The sequence below is a fragment of the Cydia splendana genome, chromosome 8 (assembly GCF_910591565.1).
Source record: "Cydia splendana chromosome 8, ilCydSple1.2, whole genome shotgun sequence".
In the NCBI taxonomy this organism is placed as follows: domain Eukaryota; kingdom Metazoa; phylum Arthropoda; class Insecta; order Lepidoptera; family Tortricidae; genus Cydia; species Cydia splendana.
The window spans coordinates 16,141,945-16,166,543 of record NC_085967.1 but is presented as its reverse complement, the minus strand read 5'-3'; the positions used below and the strand labels follow the sequence as shown (position 1 = coordinate 16,166,543).

The following is a 24,599-nucleotide window of genomic DNA, read 5'->3' as shown; positions in this document are numbered from 1 at the left end:
AACTGAAACATCTATTAGGAACTTCAGTCTTAGTTAGATAACTTAGCTTAGAAGGTACCTAGTTACACAAAGAATTTCCGTAGTAATTTTATAATAGAAGGTAGCTTAGTGTATAACTTAGATTAGTTTAAATAGTCACAAATCAGGCACGCTCAGCCAAAAGTTCAACGACATCGTAGTCTTGTAATTCATTTTGCCTGTAATCACAATATAACTACTCATAGTATTTTTTCCAAGCATGCTTACGGGTAACAGCCACTCTTAATAAACTTCCCTCCAAGCTTGATGAACGCCTCCCATGAGGCGATAAATATATATCTACTGGCCGTGCTTTCCCGAAAAGGTCTACAGACCCGACGCTTTATCCAACTAAATTATGTAAGGCCTGAGACTATTCCAGGTTGGTTTTAGCCGTCAGACATCACGTAAGGGTATGACGTTAAGCCAAGTCGGGATTACTTTGCTTAATATCGTTAGACGACATCAAAACGATGCCTGTATTCGCCAAACAAATTATTTACTGGTGCGTGGAGTAAAAAGCACCCGGGCACCTGTTGGGACTGGGTAAACCGGGCACAGATTTGAGGGAACAGTCGAGTAGGGGTCGAGTTGACCCAGATCCGCGTAATTTCTGCCCGTTTAGTGCGCGCCCTCCATATTACGCTTTATATTGTTTCCAAACTTTCGCTTTCGTTTCGCTATCTCTACCTCGAATTGGATAAAAATAATGTCGAGTGTTTACTTTTCTTACACAAAGAAGTCATTTCCTGCCTACTTTTAGTTTCAAATTAAAGAACAATAGTGAATACAAAAGCGGCCGACGCTGTAGTGAATTGTGTACCGAAGGTCGACTTGCAATATCGATTTCGTTTTCTATTCCATGAATTTGCGTCATTAACTAGATTTTATTCAATTAAGTCTACTAATTTCGTGGTATTATATCTGCTGCGTTTCGTTTCAATAAACGTAGTTTTAAATCAAAACATAGGTAAGTACATATTCTGCATGCAGCAACATAAGTCTAAACTGATGTTATATTAGTTTGTTAAACATAATAGTTAAATATTTAACTATTTGTGATTTTTTACCATTTTGAAACCTAATTTCACCATGAATAAAATGTCGACAGATGTTGCGATTTCTCGCAACATTTACGCCCATCCATCAATCGCGAGTACGGTCTTTAAAGCTTCTTGCTTCTGATTTTATCTTCCTGTGGTAAACATTCAAAGTATATTCAAACAGATATATTTTACGATGTCAAGTGCTTTTCATAAAGAGTATAAATGCGGAGTTAGCATTTGCTGCTATATAATTGTGACATAAATCGACGTACGGTTCAGGGATTTAAAAAATCTCCGCAAGGCTATTTCCGCTTTAATTGAAACACACGTCCCCGGCTTAAATGCTGAATCCGGTTTTGCGTATGAAGCCAGCTCCCGGGTTGCTGGTTGTTTAATAAGTTTTCGTTAATTTACAAGGTAAATAACCAGAAGTCGTTAAAATTTTCCTGAAATGAAAATTCATTTAATTAATCTCACTGCTCAAGTCGGGGGTTGCGAAATTTCCGCCGTATTTCCCGGTTGTTGTAGAATCTTCTATTGTAGAAATTGACTAACTTTTACAAGGTCGAACACGTGCTTGAAGTATTTTTGTGATAACATTATAATTTCAAATTTGCGCGACATTAATTGTATCTCGGTAGCTCTCGGATACTGGGAAGTGATAAGAGAGTTGCTATTCCTGTCGCTTATTTGCCAGAACGCCATATCAGCGAGTCGACGTCATAGAATCTGGCTCAATTGAAATACGTGACGTGACTCCCAATTTGTTAGATAGCTACCCGCTTTAACTGTAGATGAAAATAGTCCCGAGCTCTATGCGATTTTAATTAAGGAATTACCTACGGTTTAGACAGTTGGAAATTGTTACAATTGTGTGTTGTGTACTTTTAATGTGATAGGTTTCCTAGTAGCTATTACAGAACTTTCAGCACTGATATCAATGGCGTACATACATCTAGAATAAGGAGAGTTGCTGTATAAGAACTTATCCTAACAACAGGAAACACTTTCATCTTATTATTTTCTGTTTACATTTTAGGTCATGTACCTACTTTTTCTTCAATCTGATGCTCTGATCTTTAATAATTGCTTATTAAAGTAACAAGAGAATGCGAGTAATTAAGCTCCACAATATGTCTCCTTAAATGCTTTATTATCATAATTAATCCGTTTAATAACACCAGAGTACAACGGGGTGTCCTTTTAATGGCTTCAATTGAGTATAATGACTCATTTAAAAGATAGTCTGTGTGGTGTTTTGATTGACAATGTGGGCAGCCACTGGGCAATATCACTTGCTCATAAAATGTAGCCGGACCCCACAATTAGATTACTCGTAGCTATGGAGAGATCAGTGAAGTGGTAATGTAATCGTTGCCAGTGGCAGCGCCTTTGTCTGGCCCTGCGGCCGTGACCTCCTCCAAATTACACCGCCTCGGGATACCTACAACTGAATGGCTCCTTGGTGAATTCGTAAATTCCTAACAAGGTTTGACGTGAAATTACATTTACCGCACAATATTTGCGAAATAACTAAAGACGACAGTTGACGACCGCGCGAAATCGCCGTACTACAAACGTAGCCCTCATTTTTCTCTCTGGATATAAACATTATTGAAAATATTTTGACACAATTTACACGTCCCATCCCATTTGTACATACCGCAAGTTTGTCTATCTGACCTGACCGGAGTTTTCCTCTCATATACTCGAAGGTTAGCTGGAAGAGATCCCTTATAGGAATAAGTTCGCCTTTGTACTTCCATTACTGTAATTTATTTTTGTAAACCTGTGTTGTGTACAATAAAGTGAGTACTTACTACTACTATTCGAATTTGATGTATATCAATCATAGCTATGACACCCGCCCTACGTTTGATTTTATTTGGAATTTTTATTATTATAATAGGAGCATTAAAAAATTATAAAAATAACTATGGTTAATATATATCAAAATATGTAAAAATATTTTCCATAATGTCAATATATGGAGAAGCGGTAGTCCCGCTTTCCTCTTAAAACTTGATTCATAGCGTGATACATAAAAATATGCTTTTGCTTTAGCTACCGCTGAGATATTTTTATGGACGCGTACATTGATATAAATGTAAATCGTTGTCTACCTTTTATACCAAGATGTACGAAAATATCTCTACCCTCCTTTATAAGGACAGACGTCCTGTTTAATTTATTGTTTTAGGAATACGGGCAGATAAAGCAATCTGATTTAGTGAGCTTTGTAGGTCCGTATAACTCCCGAAGGGATCAGGTACAAATGTTTCAGGCGCTTGTGGTTACGTATTTATAGTGTCCGCAGTTACAGTAACGTGGGACTATTAACAACCTTGAGCAGTTGACTGACCGGTATTAAGCTAGATATCTTGCTACCTGTGAAACTGTCAGTAATTTAACCATGACGATGAATTAATTTACCAATGTTGGGTTGGGTTTCACCACGTTACAAAATGAACGAGAAATAAGTTCACGGCTGTCACCTCTGAAGACTTTAGGAATTTAGGGCTGTTAAGAAGAGACTGTAGTTTTTTAAAGCATGTCCATAGGCTACAAGGGGGTTGTATTGTATGCCATTCGGCGTGGTATAAATGTAGACGTTATTCAAGTAACACACGTTGCTCCCTCTAAAGGTTATCAGTAAAAAAAATGATACAATGTCGCGGCAGTAAAAACAAGGGCTTTATCTACATGCCCTCGTTGTTTGCTCTTGAATTTCCGTGTGTGCTGATAACGGCGAATATAAATGCGTTTTTCCTTCCGAAAAAAGCTCCTACGCAATCTTCCTCTGTTGTTCCAGTAATCCTTGGTAAAAGTGTAGTAATGCTTTACAAGTATATATTCAATCTATTTTATTACACTACAAGAATTAGACTAATATTATTATGACAAATTCAGAAGTGGGATTTACATTGTATAGGTAAAAATAATAATGGTTTACACAGTAAAAAATATATATATTTTAACTGCGAATGCTAGTTTTAAAATCCGATAAAGTGCCAGATTCTAATACTGTAAATCAAAAACTATTGATGTAATATTTAATTTAATAAATTCCCAAATGTGTAATTCGTTTACAAAACACGTACTTAAGTCATATTAACACCCATAAATTTCTCTAACAGCCCAAATTAATATAATATTGTCTCCACCCCACTATTGATTTGACTGGATCAGCCTAACCAGAGCCGTGGCACAAAGCGCTTTGGCCGAATTGGTCGCTTCACCTCCCTTATTCAAGGAACAACAATGGCCTGTGTTAATTAGCTGCTATCAAGTGCTAGTAATTGGGTCCGTTAATGGAACTCACGGTATTTAATTTGGAAAGCCCTCCATTATCGTGACACTGTTGATGTGCCCTTGACCTGTTCTTTCGATTGCTCTCTAACATGACAGTTTTATTTTGCCGCGGCTTATTATCGACCGTGTTAGTTTGTTAATAAATTATGATGTGGATACAATATTTCTTACTACCGGTTGGCGTATTAAAGAAAAACAACCTTTCCGGTTGAGCTGATGTCGTACAATTAATTTCAATACGACAATTTTGGTTTTCTGCATACAAACGCCTGAAACGCTACTTTACAAGTAGTAACATGTTACCATTGTAATGCTGAACACCCCCTTAAACGTAAAATCTTTACAGCAAGTACTGTGATTATAAAAAGTTCGTGTCTATTATAGAATTTTTCAAACAGCTGGGGAACAGTGATGTATAGTGGTATACAGTGATGACATCTCAAAAATTTGACGAGATTTTGCGTTTCAAGACTTTCAAGATTATAAATTGCACGATTCTGAAATTCACTTGCAAGTGATTCTGATTTTTTGCGCACGATTTGAGCTAGTTTGTAATAACATACTTGTCGACTACGAGGATGTACCTATCTACGTGAGAATGAGGTATAATCAATTTTAGCATTCTAATTCAGAACATACAATGCCAACTATTTTAGGTCTCTAGTGCACTGATTAAAGACAGGATATTCGTTCCGTCCGAGCCTCGTCGTCGAGTCGCTTTATATCCGCACCGGAGACCTCTGTGGGGGACGCGGTCGGTCCGCACAAATTGAATAATGGCCACCTCTCTTGTAGTACTAAGTGGGTTCTATTTTGTTGTACGTGCCACCCGTGTTGGGCCGTGCCTACGTTCTTAAAATAGCACATATTTTTGCGAAGTTAAGCTGTACTTTATATGTGCCCTAATTGAGTACAACACATTAGCTGCTGTCTATAAAGTAAATGTGTAAACAGGATAACAATAGATGGATAATGCGTTGTATTGATTTCTGGTTATCAAAGGCTGTGATGACTTGCATACTTTTTCAATGGGATTAATGTGAAGTTATTAAAGTTATAGTTACATATATATTAAAGTTGTTACAGTATTAATGTTGTTTACAAACACTAGAATATTTGACGATGAACTTATTGCCAAGATTCAACTGTCCGCCGAAATAAGTATTTTTTAGAAACCGTCAGTCTAATAAGTATCTCTTTCCCATAAGCTCCACGCCCTTTAACTGGTTATAAAATAAATGATGATGTATCCACAAAATCTGGATTGATTCTTAAGAGTTAATTTTTTTAAGGATTTTTTGCTTTATATTTAAACTGTTTGTAATCCGACACTAGCCGTCGATATCATATTTCACGTTAACCGATCCGTCAAACATAATCGATGTAAACCCACCTTTAACGTATGTTTTCCCTCTCCAGGCGCAAAGCGACGATGACGACGTCGGCCCCGACGACGTCAACGTCGCGGTTGAAGAGAGCCCCATGACCGAATTCTTCGGTGAGGTAAGTTTATACAATACACATAACATGACACAAATAAGAGTATCTACGTGCAAGGAATTGCGAACGGGGGCCGTAGCTAAGATGAAAATCGTTAATCAACAAACGCCAATCGAAAGGTAAAAATCTGTCGGGATGCGACGAAAAGTCACGTCATTATTTCCATACATTATTAAGTTTCGATTGGCGTTATCTTTATGTAGTGTTAATATAACTTTATTGGGACATATCTGTTATAGGTGTAATACCTACCTTCATAGTACAACATCAGATGTGGTGAACCACGTTAATACCTTTTTGACCGACAAGGGGATGTGACCGTATTCAATGCATATTTCAGGGATATTCCATATTTCCATAATCTGTCATACAGAATGTTGTGTTAAATTTTTATGTTGTGTTAAAATAACTTTTTTGGGACATAAGAACATATGTGTTATAGGTGTAATACCTAGCTTCATAGTACAATATAAGGTGTGGTGATGGTTCACCGTTAATACCTTTTTTTTCCGACAAGGGGATGTGACCGTATTTAATGCTTATTTCAGGGATATTCCATATTTCCATAATCTGTCATACAGAATGTTGACATATTGATTTAAACTAACACAATTTTCACAAATAATTTATGAAACTGAATCGGGACTTAAACGCAGTGAATGTTGATATCATTGGTTAGTTATTTTTTATGTACTCAGCTCAACAAAGTGTGCAAAATGTGTGTCAGAATTTGTACGCGCTTCTTTATTCAATATATTATTATACTTGAATGACTATTGTATACATTATCTACCATCTGCTTTTGCTATGTCATTGATAATAAAGTAGCAACCTATGTCATATCCTGTTTCTGTAAGAAGTTTCCATAGGATTTATCTTTGACATTAAGACACAATCAAGTTACTTTCACCTTGAGTTTATTTTATCTCAAGGCTCGGGTAATGGGTAACGAAGTAGGTTTTCACTCTTAAGTACATTCTTTCTTTTTTCCTGTTCGGTCTATATGCAGCCAACAAATTAACTCAATGTCTATGACAAGTACAAAAGTTTCGTAATAAATTACGAAACTCTCAAAGTAATTCAAGTTGTTGACAAGAGTGTCATTAATGTAATAAAGCGCTGACAAGTAGAACGGTCGCTCCCCGAGTAAGTAGAAAGATGAGATTAATATAGAAAATAATATCTTAGGGAGCGCACATTGCACACGGCGACTTATCGTAGGGAAACAGTGTACCTACTTACTTTTTCATTGCATCGCTAAGTAGCTACTGAATAAGATAAACTATCTTTTTTGGGACAATCTTACACATGTCGGCCTAGTCCCGAACATAAAGCTATGCTGAATCGAATCTTCGTCTCTGCGAACATTTTTAAGTTACATTTTAAGCCTAACAGTAATAACATGTCTACAATACAACCTCTCAAGCACAACACAACCTACAAGCCTCTTATTGCTTCCGAAAATAAATGTTAGATATCATTCTCTGACGTACGATATCATATCGCTGGCCCAATATTACAGGGTTCTATGTTTCACTTTTATCGAACTGAAATTTGAACATTGTCATAGTGACATTAAGTCGAATTTCAACTATCTTGAAAATGTAACATACACTGAGAGAAAAATCACCACCAGGAATTAATAAACAGTTCTGTACTGGGGGAAAAAATGAAGTTTTAGTAGTAATCATGGAAGTTTCACTATTTCTGTAAAATTTATTTATTTCTACACACAGCTCAGTAATACTAAATCTAATTTCAGCAAACAGACTTTAGTAATGGAGCATTAAACAAAGTTCAGTATTTGTTACAATCCATTTTTATTACTACTAAAATTCTCCGATTTTTACTAGTAAAGTTTGTGATTTTTGGAAAAAAGCATGTGTGATTTCAAGTTATGATTTTAGTAAATGTCTCACTTACATAGTTTTGTAATATCTAAAAAACGAGTTCGCGGGAATAACATTACCCCATTTAAAATAACAATTCAGTTGTTACTATAGCGACATTACAAAGTTTACTGGTATTTAGTAGATAGACTTGTTGTGTTTATGTTCATTGTTGTACCAATCACTAAACGAGTTTTGTAATACCAACACAGCTACTTGCTACGTTCATTTGGTTAGAGTTAGTATTGTGTCGGATGTCGGGCGGGCGTGTCTCGTGTCTTCTTTGTTTAAAACATACTTAAGTTAAATAATAAATTTAGGATATATTGTGGGCCATGGACATATTAACCCGCGACCTACTGTGTAGTTGGGGTCTACAGGAATATATTGTTCTGCAACTTCGAGCTAGCTGTTGTTATTCTAGTGATAATGACATCAAAGGTAAATCTAAACTGTTTGCAATTCCAACCTCCCTAGCACAGGTGCGCCGCGAGAGCATGTTGCGCGCGTAATAACTACTAGTCTCTTTCTGACTGTATGAATAAGAAAGGAATGGGTAGAATATCTCGACAGGCTTTTATAGTGCCTCTTTAGTACAGAGATATACTACCAAATGCTTTTTTATTCATAGAGGAGGAATTGCAAACAGTTTAGTTTTTGCCTGTGACGTCATTATCTCTAGAATAACAACAGCTAGCTTGGAATCGCAGTACAGTTTAGTAAAACCTATGACGTCATCGTCTCCGATATTGCTAAAGCACGCTTAGAATTACAAAACGGTTAGTTTTCACCCATGACGTCATCACCTCCGATATTGCTAAAGCACCTCTCGGAATAACAAAACCAAATTTCTGAAATTACTCTAGCATACTTCAAATTACAAATATAGAAGTTGTATTTCCTACTAAATGGAAATTGCAAAAGTCAATTTGTTCCTATTAGTTGACTCTCCTTGTCCCCGGATTAAGTTTTATTTTTGTAATTCTAAGTGTGTTTTTGTTAGTTTTTTCTCTCAGTGTAGAACCCTGTAATATTGGGCCAGCGAATATGTCTACCTACATGGAACTTTAAGTGTTATAGATATTCAGTAAGCGTTACAATACGGATACACTTAATTGAACTTGACCTCGCATTGGCTTTGTGGGATGCCCGTTCTTTTCTTTTTTTTTTCTTTTTCAGACTGAAAATCCTGACCGTCAGAATTTATTTTCTTCATTTATGCATTGGATGTATCAACGTGGCAAGAGAGATACTCGTAGCATTGCCGAGTTCTCAAATTTTGTAACCAATGTATGTAACCATAACCAAGTTGTATTATTAACAATGTGCCGCTTTCATTCTAACATGTGTTCAGTGCAGGGTTTTATACGTTGAGTCAAGGATAATAACTTAGAGAAGAGTTGTATAAGATAACTTGTCAGGCGCAATGCATGCTCTACATGTAGCCACAAAGGCTCTTGTGCCCAAGTTCTACTCTATGAGTGAACTAGTTTCTACTGCCTTTTTTCTACTTTGTGTTTGGTTATATAAGTTATATTATATCAGGATTATATAATAGAGCGCGCGACTTTTGAACTTAAACGACACTGTCGTTATCATGGTTTACCAAAAGTAGGTAGAATTATTGAACATCTTTTGCAGATTCACACCAAAGTATGTTTCTGACTATTTATAATTACATTAGTGTTTCTTTGGTACGAATTTACGAATATTACTGATTTACTGACTAAAATTTATGATTTAGTTTTAGATTAGGTACTTATTAAAATTGTTTTACTTGTGGGTATTGAATTTTCTTTGATTTTCCGACTAGATTCTTATAATCCTTTCGCTGAGCATGTCCATTTCCATTTAATATATACATGGTGAAGGGGATTTATTTACATATATGATTTAGGTAGATATGCTGTATTTTATAAAGTACATATTTTTAACTTTGATGAATCTCAAAAACATATGCAATTGTTCTAGGTCATGTTATGAAACTTATAAAGGTTGTACATATATGTAAAAACAGCACATAGTTACAAAGCAATAAATAGTGCAGAAATGATTTGGACGCTCTCTGTTATAAACAACGAGACAGCTCAATAGCCGCACTACGGCATTTGGACAATTGGGTCGCAACGGCTATAGTAATCCTCTTACGGGACAAGGATCCGGAAAATCCAACAAACTTCCTTATTTGACAAAATAGTCCCTGTTTGCAATATAAATGTTTATTACCTACTCCGCATTCGCGGTTACTATTTGTCAACATCAAATATTTTCATTCAACTCCACAGACCGTAAAATAGCGTCCCACCAACGCTTTCGAGAGGCGTTACGTTTTACTTGGCAACAAAGCCCGCGGACAGGAAACAGGAACTATCGAGAGCCTCCGATACCGGCAGTAAACACATGTTTTTGCAATCCGTGAATATCGGCAGCACCACACGGCACTTTTATAAAAGTTGCAGCTTGTTGCTCGCCATTGTTTCACCGTTGTTCTATTGGACAACATGTTTATTGTTCGTTAGCGTTGTATTTTGTATTACGTGAGCTCGTCCACCAAGTTATACATTTAACGTCTAACTCAGCCGCATTCGCGTGCCGAGCACGTGTCGTGTCGATGTTTTGAAACAGAAAAAAAGCAATAAGGGTCCGTTTTCGTCCCGCCGTTCCATCTGATTAATGGGTGTGGCCGCAAGAATTTTAGCTGGCTGATGTTGATATCGGTTGCTACATTTAAATAGGCACTCAAAACTCCTTTATTAGCTCGATCCATTAAGATTTCTCGCGATTCAGCTTCTCGCTAACTCATTTCTCAATTTTGACAATTATTATTATCGGATCCATTTTTAGCAACGTAAAAGAAAATGATTTTCTAGTGACTTCTTTTTATGATCCTTTGAAAAGCGTTCCTTTTCATAAATCTGCTTGGTGGTGTGTGAATGGGGGACATAATAAATGAGCAAAATGGGTGGGGTTGTCAGCGGGGGTGGCGAGCCAGATTCTATTGCGACATTCAAACAATACGTGGCCCTCAATTAGTGTTAGATGGATGATCATACATGCTCTTTTCGCGCCATTTATTTTAACAATACCTGTTAAAGGTCATAAAAACTGTTTCAAAGTATCTAACTACAAAATTTTATTTGTATATTGAAGAATTGATTCGTTCATAAAAAGTAAGGGCTTTGTTATTTTTGTTACAAAACACTCGAAAGTTTCGTGGCGAAAAATTTATAAAAGTGCCGAAACTTGAGCACAAAAGAAAGTTTTCCTTCTCGTCTACAGATACTCTGTGATTCGTCATACTGTTTTTTATTTGGGATATAGAAATTGTTATGTTTTGTGATAACTTAACAGTTACATCTTTGATTACTTTGAACAATATTACTCCACAATCTCGCAATATTATTTTATTTCGTGACAAACATTTCATTTCAATTATTCACACCCATCAAATTCTTGTCTAAACATACATTGCTAAGCTCCCCCATACGTATAAAGTGTATACCCGCGTATTGTTAATATTATAAACGGCCCCGGAATTTTCTTGACAAATTGTAATATGACACGTTGTAAGAAAAGTCGATAAAATTCAACGTCCGCCTTTCTCGTATCAAAATTCGCCATGAAATTTCCGGACCCAGGTTGTAAAACTGACTTATTCTCATGAAACAGCGTGCAAACATAATGTAATCCTGTTTAACTTGTAGATTTTGTTTACATATTGTTTGCTATTTTCGTGCATGAGCTGCGGACTAGGATTTACATTAATTTCAACATTCACCAACCAAAGTTAACTAGTTACGCTAAGTAATGAAACGATTGCCCACTACATATGAAATAAATGCACCAATGCAACTAACCATAAACATCAGTTGCTATTTGACAGAACTTATCGGATAAAAAACCTGACTAATATAAATTAACTAATCCTGAAATTAATTTAGGTGGTTAAAGGTAATAAAAAAATGTGTGCAGAGGTATAGACTGTTCTAGACTGACTATATATATAAATATAGCACGTACTTACTGGATACCAACATGCAACAGATAGTTATCTACGTCACGCTATAATTAAAATTGAGGACATACGGACGAATCAATGAGTCGTCCATCAATTAGATAAGCTTGCTAAAAATTCGGGTACTGTTCAACCCAGTTTCGCCGGCACATTTGTAACTTTGTAAAGTTTGTAACAACCTTGCCGTAACCTCCTCTTCAGTCAACCTGTCTTGCCTCGCGACAGGCCTTCGCTATATCGTTCCTCGTTCCAATCTATGCAAAGGACGGCGCTTGTTCTTGTATTGAAGCTAGGCCTTGTTAAACACTTTAAATAAACTGCTATGCAGCATGATTACAAGATCTCGATAGTTACGTGGCTTCTGCGTGAAATTTTCAGTCCGGGGACGAAATAACATTTGATATTTAACTTTTAAGAAAACTGGCCTAATCCCAACAAGGCATAGTTTCTCAATCTTAAGTTGAAGTGAAAAGTCAGATGGCAGTTGTAAAACATTATCATAATATTGCGAGAGATTAGGCCTGAAATAGTTTATAATTACGCGAAACGTTTCATTTTAATAACAAAACTTCCGTGAGACACAACGAACGTCATTATTCATAAATTGTATATACAGATGTCAATCACAATAAAAAAATCGGGCAAGTGCGAGTCGGACTCGCGCACGAAGGGTTCCGTACCATATAAAAAAAAAAAAACAAAAAAAAGCAAAAAAAAAACGGTCACCCATCCAAGTACTGACCACTCCCGACGTTGCTTAACTTTGGTCAAAACTCAGTTTGTTGTATGGGAGCCCCATTTAAATATTTATTTTATTCTGTTTTTAGTATTTGTTGTTATAGCGGCAACAGAAATACATCATCTGTGAAAATTTCAACTGTCTAGCTATCACGGTTCGTGAGATACAGCCTGGTGACAGACGGACGGACGGACGGACGGACGGACGGACGGACAGCGAAGTCTTAGTAATAGGGTCCCGTTTTACCCTTTGGGTACGCAACCCTAAAAATCAACGAAGTTCAAGTGAGACTGTAACCCACATCTTTGGATTGTCGGATCTTTGGATTGGAATAAAATATTTAACAATTAAGTGAAAGGTCATTATTGATATCACGGAGGTAAAAATCTAACAATTCGTATGTACGCAGTCCAGGAAATGTAGAGTATGTCTAATAATTAGTCAAGTGTGATTTGCTTTTGGGCGTTAATGTTTACCAGCCCTATTACTTTGATGAGGTAATTCAGTAGGTACAAAACGTGACGGAAAATTTGATAAACGGCAACATTCAACTAACTGAAAATGTAGGAAGATAAAACTCGTACAGCGAAACTAGCTGGGCAAAATCAACTGATTGCATTACGCTGCGCTGCCGTTGGCTCTTACCAAGACATGAATCCATTTCTCTAAAGAATAAAAACGTAATTCATTTCATTCACAATCATATAGTAGTAAAATGATTTATGTGGATTTGCTTTCTGCATTTTATAACAAACAAATATGCGCAATTATCTGGTTGCGTTCTCAATTATGAATCATTATGAGATGTAAAAAGTTTTGGGCCTATGTATTTATTTAGGAATGTAGAGATTGTAGAGTCATACCAAGCTAGATATCCATAAACAAAAAATATCAATATAATGAAGAAAATTCCACTATTCCAGTACATATTACTAAAAAGTCAAACTCTGAGAGTCACAAGGCTCCGGGCGGTTGACATAAATAGTATTCCTTTTATATGATGGATGATCTACGAGATGGGAATATCGTCACGTCACAGAGAAATAACGTAGCAGAATACGACCTTCACACACCGCACTAGTTTTTTGTAGCGTATAGAAATGTTTTGTTATCGCCTTGGATTATACTGGAAGATGCTGTTTTTAAAACTATCCACCTGAAAATGGAATTTGAATTCATTAAATATTCAATTAAACGTTGGTACCTTCTATAGATGTAAGTACATAATTTGACAGTTTATGTGCACTGGTCACGCGAATTAATGCAACAACAGGTATATTATCAAGCGTAACAAAACTCAAAGTAGCTAATTATTAGCATTTTTTTTGTAACTTTACTCATGACTATGCAAAGATGAACCTGAAGACACAACGATAGCGAAGGACAGGCGAGAAACTTAATATTTGCAGCTCTCTCGTGGAAAGTACTGGTTGATTATGTAATCTATTTAAAATTACTTACTGGTTTAATAGGATATTTTGTAATACCTACACTGAGAAAAAAAACTAACAAAAACACACTTAGAATTACAAAAATAAAACTTAATCCGGGGACAAGGAGAGTCAACTAATAGGAACAAATTGACTTTTGCAATTTCCATTTAGTAGGAAATACAACTTCTATATTTGTAATTTGAAGTATGCTAGAGTAATTTCAGAAATTTGGTTTTGTTATCCCGAGAGGTGCTTTAGCAATATCGGAGGTGATGACGTCATGGGTGAAAACTAACCGTTTTGTAATTCTAAGCGTGCTTTAGCAATATCGGAGACGATGACGTCATAGGTTTTACTAAACTGTACTGCGATTCCAAGCTAGCTGTTGTTATTCTAGAGATAATGACGTCACAGGCAAAAACTAAACTGTTTGCAATTCCTCCGCCCCTAGCAAACGGGCGCCGCGAGAGCATGTCGCGCGCGTGGTAGCTACCCGTCTCTATTTCTGTCTGTATGAATAAAAAAGCGTTTGGTAGTATATCTCTGTACTAAAGAGGCACTATAAAAGCCTGTCGAGATATTCTACCCATTCCTTTCTTATTCATACAGTCAGAAAGAGACTAGTATTTATTACGCGCGCAACATGCTCTCGCGGCGCACCTGTGCTAGGGAGGTTGGAATTGCAAACAGTTTAGATTTACCTATGATGTCATTATCACTAGAATAACAACAGCTAGCTCGAAGTTGCAGAACAATATATTCCTGTAGACACCAACTACACAGTAGGTCGCGGGTTAATATGTCCATGGCCCACAATATATCCTAAATTTATTATTTAACTTAAGTATGTTTTAAACAAAGAAGACACGAGACACGCCCGCCCGACATCCGACACAATACTAACTCTAACCAAATGAACGTAGCAAGTAGCTGTGTTGGTATTACAAAACTCGTTTAGTGATTGGTACAACAATGAACATAAACACAACAAGTCTATCTACTAAATACCAGTAAACTTTGTAATGTCGCTATAGTAACAACTGAATTGTTATTTTAAATGGGGTAATGTTATTCCCGCGAACTCGTTTTTTAGATATTACAAAACTATGTAAGTGAGACATTTACTAAAATCATAACTTGAAATCACAGATGCTTTTTTCCAAAAATCACAAACTTTACTAGTAAAAATCGGAGAATTTTAGTAGTAATAAAAATGGATTGTAACAAATACTGAACTTTGTTTAATGCTCCATTTACTAAAGTCTGTTTGCTGAAATTAGATTTAGTATTACTGAGCTGTTTGTAGAAATAAATAAATTTTACAGAAATAGTGAAACTTCCATGATTACTACTAAAACTTCATTTTTTCCCCCAGTACAGAACTGTTTATTAATTCCTGGTGATGATTTTTCTCTCAGTGTACTCGTACTTAGAAATTATTTCATAATATATCGTCAGGTGCACGAGTACACTGTTACTTGACTGGTCCCGTTTCTGAGTCGCAAGTGTAACTTATAGACTAAAGGTAACATTCCATTTCTGACCGCAGCTGCTATGTCAATTTCCATAGTAAAATGAATGACAAGACAATGAATGACAGTAACGTCGCAACAGTAGTGAGCTGTCGTTGGAAATGGACTGTCACGTTAAGTCTGCATTATTATATACATTGCCTGTGACAGCGGCACATTCGGCAGCGATTCCTTAACCCCGTACACGACACGCCTTTTTCTTGTTGTCCCGCAACTTTGTCAGTCACCTGCCATAATACATTACACAATGAAGGCCGCAAAAATATCTGACTCGATCTTATTTGTAGAGCCATAACAGCGTGTCACATACTTTTGCGGCCTACGAAGAGTAACATACTATTGCAGGTACTTTGCTTTTCATTTCATCCACTTGTTCAGAGGTTTTAAGAATAATTGCCAGTAGGGTGCCATGCGATCCTTTTCCATTGTAACATCTATTGTGTATTGTACCATGGTTTGCAATAAACGATACTATACTATACTATGAAAAAATACTGTTAAGTACTATAAAAAATTATAATGTTCAGGATATTACGGCCTGCAAAAGCGAACGATGTACGGCTAGCAGACGACAACTTTGGACTTAGCTTCAATGGCTTGATTGTCAGTATTACTATAGTCAGATTTCTGCACTATTATGTCCTCTACCTACGCTAAAGATGTAGTAGACATTCGTCGCGTCAACGTGATTTCTTATGCGCGTTCCCCTAACCCCAAACACTTCGCGTCGGTCTCCTTTCGTGCCGCGAATACGCCGTGCGTTTGCGTTTTCATTTAATCCACAACTACTTTGCGACATAAATATTCACGGCGTGGCGGGTATTCATCGTAATCGTGCAGTTCATTTACATGTTATTATGTGTGATGAGCTAACGTGGACTTACTGTCGTATCCTCATTTGACCATCAGTCTCGATGTGGGCAGATTTCTTTACATATGAATATCATTTTCTATAAGCTTCCGCCTCATAGTACCTAAGCGGGTTCTGTAGACTCAAAGAGATACATACATTATTTATCATAAAAACCTTCAATTACAATTTTTTTTCCACTATGTCATTTGTAAACAAAAGTGATCTACACCACACAGGTCAAGAGCCAAATTCCGATATAGGTATTGAGAACTGATAGCACAGTAATCATTATTTTGGGATATACAGAATGATGGAAACCGGCCTATCGCAAAGAAAACCAATTCATACTTACAAGGGAGTCCCCCGATTATTTATGCATGTTCCCAGTAAAGGTTGGAGGGATTATATGCTACACTTGAAGTTAACATTCAACTCAACCAAACTTGCAGGTATTTAAATACTTTAACTTACAAAACCGATGCTCAAATGGGCCCACAGCCTATGAGCGTACGCCACGAACACTGGATGGAGCTTTGAATAGAGCGTAACGCTTATGCGGGGCGAGGACAGCCCACTGAAATGTAAAGGCCATGTATTCCCATAATTCTCCGGCCATCCAATGTAACAAGACCTCTAAGTCCGTGACAACTGTGGATAATCAGAGAGCACGCGTGTACTGGTTCCTTTGAGCCTCCGACTCGTCCGAGCTAGATAAGGAATGGCATCAAAGTTCTGTGGAGATTAGTCCCAAGCGTTGCAGAACAGGTTAATTACAGAGTCGAGCTCGCTTGGTTGAGGACCGGGACCGCTCTGTTTAAGGAAATGTCAACTGGAGTTCCGTTCATACAAAAACGTTGATTTTACGGCTTTTGCGATTCATAAAATGTACATGCCGGAAAATGTAAATTGATATTTGCTTAAGAGAACTCTTCTTTCACGTCTTTATTTTATTATCTTCATACTTGCTTTTTTGACTGGGTGCCGAAATTTGGGTGTAACCCAGGGGACTGTTTGAGAGAACCTTTAAACATACAATCATGACTATTTTTACTTAGATAATAATAATGCCATTTTCTGTGATCACGTCTTTTGTTTTGTTTGTAAATGTTAGTTTTTAAGCAGGCCACTGACGAGCCTTTACAATGGATGCCGTTACAATGGATTCATCCAAATGGACGGCATCCTAATATTAAACATTGTACGTTTTTGACATTCACGGACTGATTTTGGAGTGCAGCCACGCTATTTGGACTGTTGGAAGGCTCGTCAGTGGCCACCTTTAGGGTTCCGTACCCAAAGAGTAAAAACGGGACCCTATTACTAAGACTCTGCTGTCCGTCCGTCCGTCCGTCCGTCTGTCACCAGGCTGTATCTCATGAATCGTGATAGCTAGGCAGTTGAAATTTTCACAGATGTGGGCGAGTCCGACTCGCACTTGTCCGGTTTTTTTTAATGTATGAACTAATTCCCTAAGGCCCACTTGCACCATTCCACTAACCCGGGGTTAACCGATTAAACCTGGAGTTTCCATGGTTACCCATACAATTTAACACTAGGTTAACAGTTTAACCGCTTTACCCCAGGTTAATGGGATGGTGCAAGTGGGCCTTAAATCTTATAATAAGAATAACAACAAGAACAAATCCACCAGAACCAATCCCCATATTTCTGCACTGAGAGAAAAACCAACAAAAATACACTTATAATTACAAAAATAAAACTTAATCCGGGGACAAGGAGAGTCAACTAATAGGAACAAATTGACTTTTGCAATTTCTATTAGTAGGATATACAACTTCTATATTTGTAATTTGAAGTATGCAAGAGTAATATCAGAAACTATGAAATTGTAATCAGAAGTATGCATTTGTGATACCCGCAACTGCTGGTTTTGTTATTCCGAGAGGTGCTTTAGCAATATCGGAGGTGATGACGTCATGGGTGAAAACTAACCGTTTTGTAATTCTAAGAGTGCTTTAGCAATATCGGAGGCGATGACGTCACAGGTTTTACTAAACTGTACTGCGATTCCAAGCTAGCTGTTGTTATTCTAGAGATAATGACATCACAGGCAAAAACTAAACTGTTTGCAATTCCACCGCCCCTAGCACAGGTGCGCCGCGAGAGCATGTCGCGCGCGTGGTAGCTACCCGTCTCTATTTCTGTCTGTATGAATAAAAAAGCAATTGGTAGTATATCTCTGTGCTAAAGAAGCACTATAAAAGTCTGTCGAGATATTCTGCCCATTCCTTTCTTATTCATACAGTCAGAAAGAGACTAGTAGTTATTACGCGCGAAACATGCTCTCGCCTCGCACCTGTGCTAGGGAGGTTGGAATTGCAAACAGTTTAGATTTACCTATGATGTCACTATCACTAGAATAACAACAGCTAGCTCGAAATAGCAGAACAATATATTCCTGTAGACCCCAACTACACAGTAGGTCGAGGGTTAATATGTTCATGGCGCACAATATATATATCCTAAATTTATTATTGAACTTAAGTATAATTTAAACAAAGAAGACACGAGACACGCCCGCCCGACATGCGACACAGTACTAACTCTAACCAAATGAACGTAACAATTCAGTTGTTTAAATAACGAATGTTAGTGATTTTAGTAAAATTTTCTAACCTCATTTAGCAATTGCAGTCAAAATAAATGTAAACACAACAATTTTGTTTTGTATGAATCAAAACGTTCGTTGTGTTGGTATTACAAAACTCGTTTGGTGATTGGTACAACAATGAACATAAACACAACAAATCTATCTACTAAATACCAGTAAACTTTGTAATGTCGCTATAGTAACAACTGAATTGTTATTTTAAATGGGGTAATGTTATTCCCGCGAACTCGTTTTTTAAATATTACAAAACTATGTAATTGAGACATTTACTAAAATCATAACTTGAAATCACAGATGCTTTTTCCAAAAATCGAAATCTTAATTCGTAAAATTCGGAGAACTTTAGTAGTGATGAAAATGGATTGTAACAAATACTGAACTTTGTTTAATGCTCCATTTACTAAAGTCTGTTTGTTGAAATTAGATTTTGGATTACTGAGCTGTTTGTAGAAATAAATAAATTATACAGAAACAGTGAAACTTTCATAATTATTACTAAAACTTCATTTTTTCCCCCAGTACAGAACTGTTTTTTTTTAATTCCTGGTGATGATTTTTCTCTCAGTGTGATATTAATATGACGAATTATTTACTTATATGTCTTACATGTATTGGAAGTTCCGTTCCTCCGTCGCTCAATATCTATTTTTATATGGACGAAACGCCAGCTCAGCATCTCCTTCGGCTATTTTCTTCGTCTAAACAACGTGAGAACGTGACCTATATCCGCTCTTTGACTAGGTTTATATCAGAGTGCATTATACGCGGAGTCGGTTCCCACGCACTGCCTCAGTAGTGATTACGTTATACGTTGCTTTATTGCGCGAAAATTGCTGTAAACTGTTGAGTGTTAACCATTCATGTGTTTACGTCATTCTCGTCTGGCTTTGCTGAGTCAATACTGAATAATCTTGTTTTTGTACATTACGGCCAGTCCGGGCGAATAATATGCTCCCACTTTTAACTAATTTTCAAGACTATGTATGCATATGTATATTTACGTTTTTTTTAGAAGAGTCGATATGTCACCTACCTACTTATATTTTTTAGTGCTATTAGCATACAATAGGTTGTTTAGTACAATTGAAATGTTTTAAAGTAATAATTAACTAACTTTCGTTTCTGGTTTTCTTTTTTATACTTGTAAGGTATTTAATGAAAATAAATCTCTTCCTTTAAGAATCAGTCAGAAGGAAGCATTTCAACAATTTTGTTACAGACACTAACCACGCCCTCGTCTAATTCCCGTCTTCCCCGGGGTTTTCCTTAACGGGATACAGGGTTTTTTAGTGATGTTAACAAACCTTTAACGCGCCCGGGATTCACGCGGCGCACATAAACGAAGACTTATGATATATTTATTTAAAACACGTTCAGAATACACAGGAAAATTCTCAAAATTCCTACGGGGCTAAATAACGGCTGGTGAAATTAAAATATGCTTTTTGTTTCGGTTTATTTCCGCAAAGCCTTTTAGCGCTCTACGTGTGTTAAAAAGGACGCGAGGTAACGAAGCTCTGTTTATAGCAAAATGTTAATGTTTTTGATTATAGGATGTTGTCGTCTCTCACCGTCATCGTTTTACGTTGTACTTAATTAAAGTTAAGATGCTATGAAAAGGCTAATGAGTAATGGTGTGCCCTCAGCTGAGCTCACGAATGAAAATATCGTTACATAAATCATCGTCATACATTTCGCAACTCATGAATAGTATAAACATTGCCTGACTTAATTAGAACACATAAGAATGTCGTTAAAAGAAATATACTCTGGTCACACTAACTTTGCACAAACTTGGTGGTAAGAATGCATACAATATCCCTATTAGCACAGAATAAATAATAGTACCTACTAGCTACAGAAGACTCACTCTCTAACAAAACGCGTCTGTTACGATCAGGACAGATATGGCCGCTAGGTGGCGACAGCGCCATGCGCGGCTTATGGCTAGCCACCAAAATTGGTGTGGAACGGATGTACTTTTAGCTACCTGTAGCAAAGCGACGAAATCGCGGAGTGAGCCACGCCTGCTATAAGCTCCATACTTGACGTAGCAGTTGGCATGAAAACTTACCGTGGTCCGACTCTAACGCTTGTACTGAAACCGCTGACGCAACGCGTAAACGCCTCGCACCAAAGGTACGGAAAAACATGATTCATATCATAAGTAAGTTTTGGTGTGGTCAGCTCAACCCTTTATTGTATTTTGTTTCGTTTATGTAGCTTTGGAATATTTCACAATGTAATTGCTCGATATAATCCCTAGACTACGAAGCGCCAATTTAATACAGCTAGGCGTGAATACCCGCCGCTACAAAACATTATGGTCATTATGTGACTGAGCAAATCGTGCGGTAATTCCTTTGAACATTGGGTAATACATTGCTTGTTGCGGACTTGTTCTTTATCAGTTTTAACTCAAGTAAATAAGATAAAATCGTTTTGACGCAACATGTCACTGGTATCTTCTGAACAAATGTTTACCTACTATAAGTGCACATCCTTGAGTGTTCCCTATCTATATATTCTACTATTTAGCTATCTATGAGTTACTTCACATAATACTCATGCATTACTCTCAAATAAGTCATATTCATAGAATCTTGTCTTGCAAAACTGAAATAAAACTGGAACTGGAATAAACTGGAGGCCTTGGTCACTTTTTCTTAGTATATGACATTTATTTCAGTTTATAATTTATATAGTAGTGTTTCTACTTGATAAAAACAAATTAAAATATTTTCTGAAAAATAATTTAATTTGTTCAAATACTTCATAGTATCTTGTCTTGCGTCTGAACTCTCTAACTTTCACTGACTTTACGAAACCTACGACCTAGGGTCCTAATCCTAATCAAAGTTTTCAAAGCACATATAAAAAAACGCTGCGTGTGCTACGGCGTAGCGCGTAGCAGCATTTTTCATATCGTCGGGCGACAAGCAAAACTCACTAAGTACTATCAAACAATTTAAGTAACAATGCACTTTATTGCACTTGTAACACGGTTTATTGTCCAATAATTTCAATGATGTTAGTTAGTGACATTTGCTCACCCGACGATATTTGAAACTAAAGTCCCTCTTAGACTCGCCCGTGACGCAGGTGTTTCGTGATACATATTTGATCAAAATAAATATGAGTGTAGATCTGTTGGATTATTTCAGTTAGCGTTAATATGTTTTTATAGTGGTCACGAACAGCGTCTGAATCTAAAATTGGTGAAACGATTGCAAGCGTATAAAAGAAAACTTTTATTAAGCGGCAAAGATTTTTTCAATGCGTACCAACTCCCGGACTTCTGAACCGGATATTGGATCGGGCGTTTTTCCTCCTAATGCGAAAAAAGTGCTAGGATCAAACACAGGTTCAATCTTTCCAATCAAATTGTTACAGTGGTTCCTTATTGCGATCGACTTGTTAAGACACGACTCCATTTCAAAAAACTGTTTCTAGTCATCAATTTCCTCTAGTTACACGTCTGTGAGTTGCAAACATACAGACTTAGAATATAACGGTGTTGTTTCTTATATTCGAAAGTGTATGAAAGAGAAACTAACCGGTCTATCATGAAAATTCGATTATTGTCAATTAACTCTCCAGTCTCCACACATTTACTGCCGTCTTTACATTTATATTGTAACTTTAATAGTCCCCTGCGATTCCTTCACTTACGGGCGTAGTTGCTTTGAGCGATGATGTTCATCGCAGTTTTTAGAACTCATTTGATTTGGACTAAATTTTACAAACTATGTTTCGGGCTAAGTGGGTTTCTCTCTCCCTCTCCCTTTCATAGTCGGAGAATTCAGTCTCTGCTCTTTCTTTCTCCGCATTCAAACATGATAAGCTCTTCAGTTGGCCGGGTTTTGGAAGCCGTATAGTAAAACTCATTATAAAACGCTATTGATGCTGCATGCCGCTCTCGCACTTATAACAATAGCGGCGAGGTTATCGCGCGGCGTCCGATAGCGACTATCGCAGTAATCTCATTAATTGGTGAATCACGCGCAGAACCGACTTATCAACACGGAATGTACACTCTGCGTCAGATAAATAACTTGAAAGATCCAGTAAACAAAAGATAACCCATTTAGTAAATAGAATCCTGCTATTATCCATGATGTAATAAGTTTTATCTACACACATATCATAAACTCTCTATGATGCCTTCAAAATTCGTAAATAATGGCCCACATTACGATAAACTGTTTTGTTACAGCAAATTTCTTATCTGTGAAAATGTGGTAATAGCTTCAGTACTATATCAAAATCGATTTGGTAATGCATTCAAATTTCGAACATCTCTGAAAAAAAAGCAATTTGATTTGACCCCTATTCTAATATCAGTCGAGATGACGTTTTATTCGAAATCAAATGACAATTGCATACAATATTGACAAATCTCGCATGTAAGTTGCTATCGGACGATATGGTAATCGACCCCGACTCTAGTTTGTCTCTGAATTTAAAAAAAACTACGGATGCGTGACATGCGTGAAAAAAGTTTTCATTTGCCGCCATTTGACGTACAGTTTATCTTTTAATTAGTTTGTAAGTATAAATAATTTGTTTTGTTGTTTTTAAAGTAACTATAACAAAAGTTTCGTGTAAAATGTGCGATAAAGATATTTCGGAGACGCCACCTCATATCCGCGAGTTCCGCCAGAGAGGAAAGTGCCCCAATGTCGGCTGTAATATGAGGTTAGTGAATATATCATAGAAAGTTTATAATATGTGTGTAGATAAAGCAGTGTATGTAACTGTACATAATTAGGCATTAAAACACTCGTGTGATACTATTATGAAACTCATTTCATTCGTTTCATAAACCCACACTCGTATTTTAATGCCTTTCATTATGTAGCAGTCACATAAACTACTATTAACACGGACGCGAATATAACTCATGATAACGGGGTCTTCTGGCAGTGCGAGTTGCGCCAAACTAATGTGACAAGTGGAGTGCTTATAGACCGTCGATTTATTACGGATACCATCTTCAGATCTAAGCTCTTACAAACACAAAACCATTCAGACGTAAGACATCAGTTAATAAATTCCAGAGATATAAGTGTGAATCAGCATTCAAAATACAATAGAACTGGGAATCTCTAAGAAATTTTGCAGTGAATAAGTTAATGATCTACTTCCGTCTTTATTTTAACTGGCATACCAGTTCTAAGGACCGACATAAGTTGACTTCATGTGTCATAAATAGTCATAATTTAAATCGCATGACTACGTTGGGTCTAGTTTATCCTCATGTTCTGTGATGAACATTGATAATGATAATTAACCTATCTTAACATCTGAATTGAACACTGACTGTACAAAATGACTTAAATAAAAAATATAAGATCATTAACCCGACTAAGGTTGTTTCCACAAGCATAGACTGCTAAAGTCAAACCCTTTTCGTCCATACATAGTCGGATATAAGAACAGGCGCATGAGGAAAATTTGAGGAAAGAAAAGATAAGGTCGCATGTTCGGCAGCACAAGTGTTGCACGGAAGAAACTTGAGCGAAATTGCGTTATCTTGGAACGTAATTTTCTTATTTACTTGTCGCTAAGTAAGTAAGAGTAGGTATGAAGCAGGATATTGTGCGTGCCCTGTCGATCCAGGTTATCGT

At 36.8% G+C, this 24,599-nt stretch overlaps 1 protein-coding gene across 8 annotated transcripts in view; it reads left to right on the top strand.

The window, feature by feature from the left end:
* Window positions 1-24,599, top strand: part of LOC134792919 (syntaxin-1A) — a 91,822-nt gene that overhangs the window by 18,923 nt on the left and 48,300 nt on the right. For 6 of the 8 annotated variants that reach the window (XM_063764375.1, XM_063764376.1, XM_063764377.1 and 3 more), the window contains exons 2-3: window positions 5,796-5,879; window positions 8,945-9,055. In XM_063764375.1, coding sequence (XP_063620445.1) covers window positions 5,796-5,879; window positions 8,945-9,055 — 195 coding nt within the window. The remainder of the gene's footprint in view (window positions 1-5,795; window positions 5,880-8,944; window positions 9,056-24,599) is intronic. The other 2 variants (XM_063764381.1, XM_063764380.1) reach the window with 1 other exon arrangement.